Below are 12,427 nucleotides of genomic sequence, written 5' to 3'. Positions count from 1 at the left end.
GGCTAGTGGATGGCAGAGCGCGGCCGCTGGGCCTATTTTGAGAGTGAGCTGATCCCAGCACTGCGGAGGCAGGACAGTCAGCTGACCCCACAGCAAAGTGGAGAGGGGGCTGGCGCTGACCCCTCTCTTGTCAGCCCAGAAGAGGCTTCTGGCTGTGCATCCGGAGGCAAAGAGAATAGGAAGCCACAACCCTTAGAACGAGCCAGGATCCCCTTCTCCTCAGTCCTCGAGTCCATCTAGCATTCCAAAACCTCTCCCACAGACCATCATCCGGGGTCCGTCAGGATAACCAGTATACTGACTGCAGCCTGAACCTCCTCCCTGCCTGAGAAACCCCTCTCCTTCCCTCTGCAGCCATTCCTCAACGTCACATCACAAGGGCCACCTCCTCCAGGAAGGACTCCTGGGATGTGCCGGTTCCAGTCCTGGTTTTGCTACTCGCAACCTCAGAACGGTGCACACCTCGACCCTGGGTTCCTCCTCAGTGGAGAGCGGAACACAGCTTCACTTGTGTGATGTGTGTACACATTGTGTGCTTTTTGCTACGGAACACTGAGGCTTCTGCACTGGAACTGGGCTATGCAAATAGGATTTGCATGCACAAATATCTCCGTGTACCAGTCACTGTGTCAGTCACTTGGAACAGGGAAACCGGAACTGAGAAGGCTCCCCCAGCTAAAAAGATGACAAGGATGAAGAAGAAAGCAGTTATCACATGCTGGCTACTGTGCCATGCACTTTACTTGCAATGTCCCAGAAGTTCTCACACGGCCCTACAAGTGAGGCCCTATTACTTCCCAAGGTTCCACCTATAGTTAGGGTGAGTGCGCCCAAGCCCGTGCTCTGAACCCTACACTGTAGCGTCTTCTCCCAGATGCCGTGATCCTGACCATGAAGGTGCCACGAGCCTCTGTGGGGCATGGGGATGGGGAGCACGGAGAGGAACTCTCCACAGGCTCTAGGCAGGGACCAGCCCTTTGGGATTCGAGGCTGAATCTAAGACAGGGAGTGGAAGGAGACCCACAGAGCAGGCAGGCCGAGGTAGGGCAGGCCAGGCCAGGCCAGGCTCTATGCCGCTGAGACTCTATGGGAAGAGAGGCTTGGGCCAATGTTGTGGGGTCTGCCCGGGTTGGAGCACTTGATTGCACGACCCCCTTGGCAGCGGAAGTCATCGAGGCCCGCGAGGCGGAAGGTGATGGTGAAACTCCAAAGCCATCGGAGGCAGCCATCCCCTGCCTCCAAAGAGTCTCTCCCGCCCCAGTGGTTGTTTGATGAAAGCTTTATGTACCGCTTTATTACTCTGTAACTTACACAGGTGTGAAGACAGGAGAAGGGCCTGCCTTCCCAGCTGTCCGTCTGTTAAATACCCCACCTCTCGCAGTGCCTGCACAGACTCTGCCTCGGCCTATTTTGGCAACCTTGGCCTCCCCGAGGACCCTGTTCGGCCTCTAATCTGCACTCCAAATATTGAAGTTCCAGTTCTGCTCTGCAAATAAGGACTCAGACACAGCCAGTCTGGGGAAGTGAAGCTGGGGGCAGCAAACAAGGGGCTTTCTGGCAGTCTGGAGGAAGGGCAGGGCACAGCACAGGGCGGGCACAGGGCGGGCACACACCTGCAGTGCCTCCCCCCCGACACGTGCTTGCCTCCATTTCCCTCCTGCCCTGCCTGGCAGACGCCTACCTTCCCGACAGCAAATGCTGGTAATAAATGCTGATTAATACCACCTTGTGCTTGTGGTTTCATACTTATATTTATACTCTATCTCATTTCAATGCCACAATGGCCTCTGAATTAAACAATTGGCCCCACTTTACAGTTTGAGGCACAGAGAGGCCAAAGAGAATGTAGGACTAGAGACAGAGCTAGAAAGAGAGGCTTATTCCTGTGGCTCCCAGCCCACTCTTCTTTCCTCTGGACAACCTGCCCTTTCCCTCCTAGAAGGAAAAAAGCACAACCCCTCTCCGTATTAGATGGAAACTTTGGGAAGACGGGAGAGGATGAGAATCCCTCAAACTAGTTAAACCTTAAAAGGAGACAAGATCAAGACGATGAATTATTATGAAAGCCAACCACGAACTTTTATACGATCCTTTATGGTTTACAGAGAGAGCCTTTGTGCATTAGAAATGGTACTTGACCCCATCTAAGGGTTAAGAAAACGGAGACTCAAGAGGCTGAGGGTCTGTGTAGGTAGGGTTCGTGGTGGGGCCTGGTGTACTGCAGGTGTGGGCCCCTCTGCGGGGTCTGCAGGGGCGGCCCGGGGCCCAGGGGGAGGGCTTACTGCTGGTCCCAGATGATGAGGTGGAAGAGGTACTTGGAAAAGTGAGCCCTTCGGGTGTACAAGGAGCTGCATAGTTCCTTCCCGCCATGGCTGAGGGAGCAGGAGAGGTAGAAATCTTCATAGCTGCAACAGAAAGAGAAGAAGGACGCTCAGCTTCCAAACCCCATCACAGTCACCCAGCCTATGCCAAGCTCCATTTCTCCTGTGAGGACTCCTCCCTGTTCCCTGGGGGCCAGAGCATGGGGTCACGGGACACAAAAGTCAAAGTGGATTTGAGAAAGCTTCAGGAGAAGCAACTGGATCTGGATCCCTCTGCCCACCTTCAGGCTCCATGCTGGGCCCACGGTTTTCCTCCCTTTACTGGGGACCAGCCCGCGCAGCCACCTCCTTACAGTTGGTGGGTGTCTGTGTGCGCATGCACAAGCGACAAGGGTGGGGGGGATGAAATCGACATATGCCGACGTGAATGCCAACACATGGGGGTCCCTGTGGCTCGTGACAGGTGCCCGACAGAAGAGGTCAGAGAAGGCCCTGGTTTCCCAGGCTGCCTCCTTTGTTCTCCGCCAATCGCCCAGAGGAATACATTAAGTGAGGAACAAAGAGAGAGGGGGAAGGGGGGGGGGGTCCGGAAAGGAGGGAGGTGGAGCCAAATGCCTTTTCCCCCAGGCCCTGGATGCCAGGGACCAGGCGGAGGAGCTGAGGATTACCAAATGAAGGCTCCCCCTCCACCCACCCGTGCAGGCCTAGGGAACTGCCCACAAAGGGTCATCTCCTACCTCCCCACCCCCCTCCCATTGTGCATCTGCAGGGAAGTGCAGTCATTGGCCTTGGGGCAGGCACTGAATCTGGGAAGCCGCCATCTGTTGCAGTGTCTCCATCAGCTGGCCTGGGACGGATGGGGGGCAGGGATGCCGATGCAACCAGCTCTGAGAGGGCCTGGCAGGATCTGACCACTGCAGCCTCCTCTCCGATCCCAGGGCACCTCCTGCCTCTCCTTGGGATGTCCCTGCCCACAGTCCCCCACCATCAGGCCCTTGGTGCACCACAATGCCTCAGACCGTCCACTCAGGACAGTGGGGTTGCACGCAGACAGGGAGAAGCCATCTGAAAGTCAAACTCCGCTCGCTCCCTGGAGGACATTCAGCCCTGGGCTCACCTGGTAGCCCAGGTGATGGGGATGCGGTGGGTGGCATAGACAGTGAAGGCCAGGGGCCCAGAGAAATGGCAGGCCTCCTGGACGAGATCGTGCTTGCGGCTCCCGTGCACGGCCGTCTGGAAGTCCGCATCGAACGTGCTGCAGTACAGCTCCACCAGGTCCAAGATGGCGGCCGTCAGCGCTTCCACAACCTTCTCTGTGAAAGGAACGGGTCGGAAGGAAAGGTCACAAGGGCTCAGCGCGCCCCATCCCGTTGCCATGGCCCTGGGGAGGATGGTGTACCCCAGGGCAGTAGTCCCCAAATGCCAGTCGGTTTCCAACAGCCACGACAAGGTTCACCCAGCCGTGGTGAAATGAGGGGAGAAAAGCAGAATCATGTCATGAGCTTCTCACAAAACGATACTCAATTCAATTTTATTATTATCGTTTTAAATATCAGGGTCTCCTTAGTTTTGTTTTATAAAGACTTTATTTGAGAGAGAAAGAGAGCGTGAGAGAGAGCGCGCGCGCCCACACGCACAAGCACGAGAGAGGGGTAGAGGGAGAAGCGGGCTTCCCGCCGAGCAGGGAGCCCGACGCGGAGCTCGATCCCAGGACCCTGGGACCATGACCTGAGCTGAAGGCAGATGCTTCACCGACTGAGGCACCCAGGCGCCCAACACTCAATTTTAAACATTCTCCTTATTTTTACATAGGGCTACTTATTTTGTGTTAAATGTCTTTTCTTTTGGGAAATAGTGGGAAATCATCATTAAATGATCATTTAAAAGTCATTGCTTGGCAAAAGAAAAGCAGACAATTTCTATGTTGGTCCTTAAAATAAATGCTTTGTTCAGGGTGCCTGGGTGGCTCAGTCGGTTAAGCATCTGCCTTCAGCTCAGGTCATGATACCAGGGTCCTAGGATCGAGCCCCGCATCAGGCTCCTCAGCGGAGAGCCTGCTTCTCCCTCTCCCTCTGCCTCCTGCTCCCCCTGCTTGTGCTCTCTCTCTCTCTCTCAAATAAATAAATAATCTTTAAAATAAAATGAAATAAAATAATGCATTGTGGGGCAGGTTATTAATTCATGGAATCCAAAAGACTGGGAATCACTGACCAAGAATCCCAGAGAGCAAAGTTCCGCTTGAAAGACTCACTCCTAGTGAAAAATTCTTTATCACCTTCTCCCCAGGCCCATTCTGAGTTGGAAATACAGGTGTCATGAGCCTCCTGAAGAATAATGACAGCCCTACCCTAGTGAGAGTTTTCTCCTCTGGAGCCCAGGGCTAATTTTGCCTCACCACCCCCAGCCTCCCACGTATATCGCCTCATCACCATCTCCCAGGGACACCACAGGAATAACTAGTAAAAATAATGAGAAAACATTTTGTGGAAAGAAATGTGCTCTCCAGCTGGAAAACACACACACACACACACACACACGCACGCACGCAGACCTGGACCCATAAATCAAAGGGCCAGGGAGAAAAAGGAATCTGGGCAGAGACCTATTTTCAGCTGCCCCCGCTGAATAAAGACAGAGAGGAGTTCCCTTACCTCGGTTTTCCCTCACAGCCAAGACAGTGGGATCCTATTGGGGGAAAAGGAGAGGGAGGGGAGCTTCAGGGCTGTGGCCTTTTTTGGCATAGCTGGAAGAAGGGCTTTCCACAGCTGTGCTCATCTGGACCAGACTGGCCTGAAATGTGAGGCGCAGAGAGAGAATCCCCAGGGAAGACCGCATCACGGTTTATACCAGAGCCACGTGATGGACAGAGGGAGCCAGACCAAGGTTAAAGTCGTGTCCACCCAGATGAGACACTCCCACCCTCGGGCCACTCCAGCCCAGGTCACGGTGGCTACCTTGCTGGCCCTGTGTGTTCAGCATGCGGCCCCCACTGTGGAGTCACGGAGCCCCTGGCTCAGGGGAGGGTTTGGTTTTGCACCCTGACGGGTATGCAAAGCGCCAGGCAATACCTCGGTGATGATGAATAAAGCCTTTGCCAGCCCGGGTTCCTCGCAATCAGTGCCGGGGCGGACCCTCAACTGCCCTCATCCTCAGGAAGAGGGGATACAAGAACTCTTGTGGTAAATTCCAAACTTGCAAGATGGAGGTGGAGAGAGGACCTTTTGAGTAAGTGGGCACCTCGTCACCCAGCTACCTGTGACTACTGTTCTCCTCCTCCCCCACATTAGCACTCTGAGCCCCGTTACCTTCTGAATTTTCGGCTGCATACGGGAGGGGCAGGGGGGCAGCTGGTTGAGGGCGCTGGTGATCTCAGGGGTCTCCACGGCGGCTAGGGCGTTGCAGATGGCTTTGACGGACTGGACCACCCTGTCGGCCTTCAGTGGGAAATCCCCCTATGGGAGGCAGCACAGCGAGGCTGGCAGGCGAGCACTCTCAGCCCCCAGCACCCACACTATTGAAGGAACGGGTTGTGGAGAGTAGGGCTTCATGACCCTCAGGAGTAAGAGTGGACTCCCATGCTTGATTTTCAAACATCCAGCATTAGCAAACAATCGCTCCTCTTGAATTAGATGAGCCATGCCCAGGCTTCTAGGTCTTTCGGCCATCCTCCCTGAACCTCCTCTGATTCCCAGACTCCCTCTGGCAGCTACTGTACAAACACATAACACACATACATCCCCCAGAGACATGCAGTTTTAATAAAACCAATCCATAGGGAATAGCAAGGAAGCTAGAGACCATATTCAGGCCCCTTTGCCCAGGCCGCCTTACAACTCTTATTGTCACCTAGACCTTCCAGGGGGATGCCAAGGCACCCCAGGCAGGCCACACCTATGCGTTCTCCTCTGCACTTGGCCTCCTGCAGTTTTCTCACTCGGAATCACCTCACCTGTCCTGTCCTGATTACCTACGGAAGTTCAAATCATGGACCGGCGAACACCCAGCTCCTTCTCACAGCCCCCCGGCCAGTCTTCTTATCCCTCTCCAAGAGCCCGTGATGAACTCATAACCACGCTGTTCTGTCTACTAACAGCCTTGTGTTACTATCCTGTCTTGCTAGCAGGAACAAACACACACTCCCTGAAGGCTAAGACAATCTTTATGCTTCTCTACCCACAGCAGCCACTGACGTAGAGCCAGACTCGTACACAAAAGGTGCTCAGAGACCTTCCCGCTCATCCCGGTAAACATGGGCATGGAGGAGAGGCTGCCAGAGAAGGGATTCCGGTGGTGGGTGGAGGACTGAGCTACACATAATGCTCAACTCCCCCAAAGGCAAGAGTCCATGACCACTGTGCACTGGAACCATGAGATAGGGATTAGTTTTGAAGATCGCTGTCCTTTTTTTTTTTTAAACCTTCATGACATTTGGGGCAAATGTTTATTCACATGGTTTCGCGGCTTAAAACTCCACGAGAATCCAAGTGAGGAGAGTCCCGGCCCTTGCCTACCTCTGGGACCCTTCACCTCCTGACGGTTTCCTACCTGTGACTCCAGCACATCAGAGCGTCTCAAATCAGAGGTTCCTGGGCATTGCTCATAGGATGCACACTCTGGTGCACATTCAAGTACAGCAGCCGGGGGGACATCTCTATGTCCCTTAGCTTTGGAGACGCCCTACTCCGGAGACAGGGATCAGGGCATGGTTCTTGACCTGCTTCCACAGAGGAGCCAACTGCCCAACAGCCAGCAGCCTTGGTTTGCCCATGGGCTAGGGGAATGGGAAGAAGTGCTCTGCTGATAGATCTTCAATGTCTACTCCAGATCCCTTTAGGGCTGGCTGATCCCAGGATGACTTTGGGAAAGCAGGGGAGGAGCTCTGGGCAGCTGGGCCAGCCCCACGATGGATACTCACATCAGCTAGCAGGAAAGCATCCACTTCATTATGGTATGTGTCGAACAGAAGATCCAGGGCCTGCCTGGGGAGTTGGGGACAGGGAAAAGTCATAGGAGAGGTCAGGACAGACCCAAGGTACTGGGAGACCCATTCTCTCCCTCCTTCCCCACAGCTCAGGATTCAGGCTCTAGTTTAAAGGGGTTCCCACTCTTTCTATAGGTTCACCACCCCTCACCTGGAGAATGATGGCAAAGTACTAGAGGGAAGAGATGTAACACACCCTAGAGTGGGGATCTCCTCCTAGAATACTCTTGGGTCTCATCCCAGACACCTGTAAAAACCCCTGGCACTGGCAGAAAGGCAAGCAAGTTATCCGTTGGGGTCCCCTCCCAGTTCCTGTTTGGCCCACATCCAAGATGGCACCCACGCTCACCTGCTGATGGTCTGTTTGACTGGCCTCTCTTGCAGATGGACGAGGTAGTTCAAGGTGGAGGGGCTCTGGTCATCATTCACCTGTGTAAGAAGCGTCCTATTCAGAGAGGAGCGGTACCTTTATCATAACCCGGCGCTCCTACCCTACTCCCACTGAATGTGCTCCGTATCACCTTCTACCCACCCCACCTCCCCATCCCTGTGCAGCCATCCACTACGCCCCCCGCCCCGCCCCGCACGAACCGTCCGGGCCAGGTCACTGCGTACAGCTTTCAGCTCCATCATCTGTAGCCGAATGTCGATGTCGAACTTGCGGCAATATTGAATGTACTCGTGGCTGCCCAGGGCATGCTTGCTGGTGGAACAGGGGGACAAGACCATTAACACCCCGGGCACTCAGTGGGAAGGGAGATGTATACCTTAACCTTGGGGAGAGAGAAATAAGAGGAAGCGGGCAGTGAAGGTGGGGACTACCTGGGCTCCTGGAAAATGTCCTTGTAGAGCTCAGGGAAAACAACAGAAGTCTGTCTAAAGAAAAGCCACCTAATACACGTAACCTTGGTCTGTATAAACGCTGACCTTCCTAGGCATTTATTATCTGTATCATCATCACCGATTGCTCCAGGGGTGGGCCTTCTGGAGGGAGTCGGGTACAGAGACTTCTCGGGGGAGGGCGGTGATTAAACCCCATTCTCTCAGCTTTGGTATACAGGAACTTTGGAAGTCACCTGTGCTCCAGCTGGGGAATGGAGCTCACTGAGCGACACGCTTCCCACCCTGTGGTGCTCAGTCTCCCACCCCCTTACCATGGGCGACTGGGGTGCTGAGGCCAACCAAATAAACCCACCAAGATTCTAGGTCTGTTATTCCCGAGCCCAAAAAAATCTCTTCACCCCTTCATCCGTGGGTCCTGTCCGACTGTGAATGACAACACACATCTCTACAGACTTCCTGACCAACACCCACCTGCAGGCCATTCACTGCTTGAGTGACAACACAGGAGATCCTGTTGACCCAAGTCTCAGAGGAGGCCTCGGGAGTCCCTCTGTGACCCTGCCTTTTCCTCCCTCCCAAATCACATCATAATCAGAAAGGAAACCCAGGAGAAGGGGCAGAGGGAGTCTGTCCTGCAGACCAGCACTGCAGGCCTGGGCCGGTCCCAGCAGCTGGGTAACAGAAGCCGGAAAGGGACTTCCTTCCTCGGCAGAGCTGGGAATCTAGGCCAGAAATGGAGGGGAGAGGAGAGGAGCAAAGGGGAGGAGTCTGTGCAGCAACCCAAGAGGTGGCGGCCTGAGACCGGTCTGGGTCCAGCTGGGACTGAAGGGGTTCTCCACATCCTGAGGGGCCAAGCCTCAGATCTAGGCCCCAACCTGCCAAGGCTGAGCTGGAGCTAAACCCTGGGGGTGGAGAGGCTGGGCAAGGGGGGTCTGGTGGGAGTGCCCCAGGAGGAAGGAAGAGTGTGGTAGGGGTGGGGGAGGCAGCAGGAAACCAGCCCTCCCCTGGGACCGTCTCAAGGTTCTTATCTGAGAGCAGCCTGCATCCTGGACCTACCACGCCCCCTCAGCATCAGCCCCTGCTCAGCCAGGGTAGGAAACCACAGGGCTTCCTTGGGAGCCAGCAGCTTTCTGGAACCCCCCAGAGGGTCTGCCCACCCCCACCCAAGGCAGCTGTCTGGTACTCAGGGGTCCAGGCTTTTCTGCTGGGTGGGAGGGAAGAGAAGAGCCTCCGTGGAAGAGGGGAGCTTCGGGACCATGAGTCATGGACACTGGGGTCCCCTGGGGACTTAACTGACCTTCTCTGTGGAAGGCCTTCCTCTGTGTGCATTCAGCTTAGAGTGGGAGGGGCATGACCCTAGGACCACTGATCCGGTTGCACCTCACACGGAACACTCCAGCGAGATCTTCGCAGGAAGTCAGAACCTGATAGCCTGTCTACCATCTTTGGCCCTGGGGGCTCAAGAACTATGACAGTATCCAGCTGATCTGGATCCCCATGCTCTCTTCCCTTTGGGCTGGTCCTTCCCTGCTCATTGGGTCCTTCTTACATGCAGTCCTTACTACGTTTTAGGGAAGAAACTGAGGATCAGGGTTTTACAACTAGTAAGTGGCAAGCTAGAACCCAAACCAGCCATACTGGTGTGATCCATTACGCCCCTTGTTCCCTTACAACAGTGCCTGGAGTGCTCTCTGCCAGGAGACCCTGAGTCTAGGACCCCTTCTTACGCCTCTACGGAAGGTGAGTACATATTGAACACACTTGAACAGTGCTCCTGGGGCGGTGCCGCTCAGGGCCCTGCCCTTCCTTTCCCCAGGGTGAAAGAAACCAGTCAAGAACTGCTCTGGCCATTGGTGAAGCATCCCTGCATCTCGAGCCAGTGGTGGTGCTCATCCAGCACTCCTAAGAACTGAGACCCAGGCCCCTCCTTTCCCCACCGCCAAGGCCTGCTTTCTTTGAGTGGCCAGGGGAAGTGGGCAGTAGGCAGCCAGAGGCTTGGGGAGGAAAGCACATCTCTTTTTTCCTTATCTGCTGCCTTCTGGCTGATTCTAGAGCCTGTCCACAGCCCTACTCCCAGAAGGGTGTATTCCCTCCCACTCCCACCCCAGCACCCAGAGCCCCAGGGCAGTGGAAGGGGCAGAGCTGTAGCTGGTCCACATCAGACTTTCTAGGAGGCTGCCTGCTGCCCAGGGCACTGGGTAGAGAGGAGCTGGACGCAAGCCTTTGCTGGATAACCAGCTGCACATGCCAGTGGGGGAAAGGCTTATTGGCAGGGAAACGGGGAAGAGGGAGCAACTGTAATTTTTCCCCTAAGTTCCGCAAGGGCACTTCTGCCCAGTCCTCCATCTGCCCCTGACCATAAAGACACACAATCTAGGAGAAGTAGCCCCTGACAGTCCCCTCCCCGCCCCTCGGCCCCACACCCACATCTCTCCACACGCAGACGTCTGCAAGCAGATATGACTTAGCCTTTGCCTGGTCCCAGCTCCAAGCTCTTTCCACAGCAGACTTGGCTCAGAAGCCGGCCAGCCCTGCTGGAAGACAGAGTGCCTGGGGAAAGTGCGACGTGGCTGTGCGTGTGCCCAGAAAGCAGCCGTGGGATCAGGGAGGGGCTGCCAGCCCCAGGCCGTGAGCCCAGCACCACCCCGAGGAAGCCCCTTGACAACCCTACCATGCCGAAGGCAGGTGCCGCTTCCTACCCGCTTTCCCCACAGTTCACTCACTTCTGCAGGAACTCCTCCAGCCCACAGGGCTTCAGCACAAAGTTCCCCACGTCCACATCCCTCAGTTCATCGTGGGTGTAGCACAGAGTCTGGTGGATGAGCAAGTCTACAGTGGAAGAACCTGTAAGGGGTGGGTCAGGGGAGCAATGATGGGGGAACCGGGGAAAGTGGGGCTCAGCATCCCCACGCTGATCGCCCTATTCCTGGCTAAACATTCTCCAGCACCATGGCTATCCAGATAAAGCAGGCGAACACACAGTTTGGGCTTGGGGAAAATGACCGTGGGCCCCTAAAGCTGGCCCCAGAGCCAGTCCCCCAGAGGAGCGTCCCCACTGCCCCTCAGGGCCACAGGTGGGGTGGGACTTGAGGTCAAAGGATCCTGTAGTCCAGACCACAGCCATCCCTGCTCCACCTCAAAGGATGCTCATCCGCCCTCCCCACTTACAGTTGCAGGTAAAAGTGAGTGGCTCCTGTAGGCTGTCACACAACACGGTCACCTTCAGGTTGACCTCATCCCCGAGGTGCTCTGGGCTCGGGGTGACAGCACTCCAGACATATCCGGTGAGGGAGTAGTCTTTGATGTCAGAGCCAGATCGAAGGCTGTACAGAAAGAGAGGGAGAAGGACCCTCACTGTGCCTTCAGAAGAGAGCAGTCGAGAAGACACCTGCTGGAACCCTTCCACCCTGAGGCCAAGGTCCCTTCTGTCCCTGCTCAGCCCGGCCCTCCAGGTCTGCAGCCCGGGATTGGGGCAGTGGGGAAGCAGCTCTGGGAAGCCATGTTCTTGACACATTTGCTACAGCTACAAAATGTTTCCCAAGCCTCGCTGCATGGTAGGGACAGTTCTAAGTTCTACAGTGACAAAGCTTTCTGTGCTCAATTCAGTGGGAAATTCTCCCAGCTCCATTTCCTTTCTCTTTTAGCTCCAGGTAATATACTCTTCGCTCCATCCAGGGTGCATTTGCTCCTGAGGGCAACCGAGCCTGAAGCCACTGGGATAATTTGTCTGTTGGATCAATGGTTGATAAACTTTGCCCAAAATGTGAAACTTCTAAGATTTCAAAAAGCCCACAAACACCTATTGCAGGAAATACCCCATAGCCGTGAATTGAGATTGATTCAATATGGCTCTTCTTCCTTCCTAGAGAAAAGTTCTGAGTGGGCTGGCCCTCCTCCCCAGCCCCCAGAGCCCTCCCCAACACCCCATTCTTTAACTCTTACACATCCAGCATGTGGCAAAATGCAGCAACTTCCTCATCTCTTTCCTCTGAGACCTCAAACAATTCATGGCCATTGGCAACAGCATGGCGCCGCGAGTCCACCTTTAAGAGAAGAGCAGCTGACTCAGTGCCTTTTCCCTCACGGCACCCCCTTCCCACAGGCTGCTCCCAGATCTAAACCCTGAAACTCTGGGTGTAGAGGCTTTTTAGGCACTGAACATTCAGGGGCACAGGAAAATGTGGGAAATCCGGGAATATCTTTATCTGCTGTCCTAGGAGACCAGGAGCCAAGGGGGAAAAAAGAGAACTTGCAGCCTTGGCTGAGGCTGGAAGTCTGGGTG

At 55.0% G+C, this 12,427-nt stretch overlaps 1 protein-coding gene across 1 annotated transcript in view; it reads right to left on the bottom strand.

Moving 5' to 3' along the window:
• The window catches only part of PIK3C2B (phosphatidylinositol-4-phosphate 3-kinase catalytic subunit type 2 beta), a 63,399-nt gene that overhangs the window by 24,996 nt on the left and 25,976 nt on the right, over positions 1–12,427 (bottom strand). The window contains 10 exon segments of the mRNA XM_021686604.2: positions 2,283–2,405; positions 3,439–3,634; positions 4,973–5,006; positions 5,627–5,773; positions 7,237–7,300; positions 7,652–7,731; positions 7,894–8,005; positions 10,869–10,989; positions 11,314–11,468; positions 12,088–12,188. Coding sequence (XP_021542279.1) covers positions 2,283–2,405; positions 3,439–3,634; positions 4,973–5,006; positions 5,627–5,773; positions 7,237–7,300; positions 7,652–7,731; positions 7,894–8,005; positions 10,869–10,989; positions 11,314–11,468; positions 12,088–12,188 — 1,133 coding nt within the window.

Source organism: Neomonachus schauinslandi, chromosome 6 (genome assembly GCF_002201575.2).
Source record: "Neomonachus schauinslandi chromosome 6, ASM220157v2, whole genome shotgun sequence".
In the NCBI taxonomy this organism is placed as follows: domain Eukaryota; kingdom Metazoa; phylum Chordata; class Mammalia; order Carnivora; family Phocidae; genus Neomonachus; species Neomonachus schauinslandi.
This window is presented reverse-complemented; position numbering and strand designations above follow the sequence as displayed.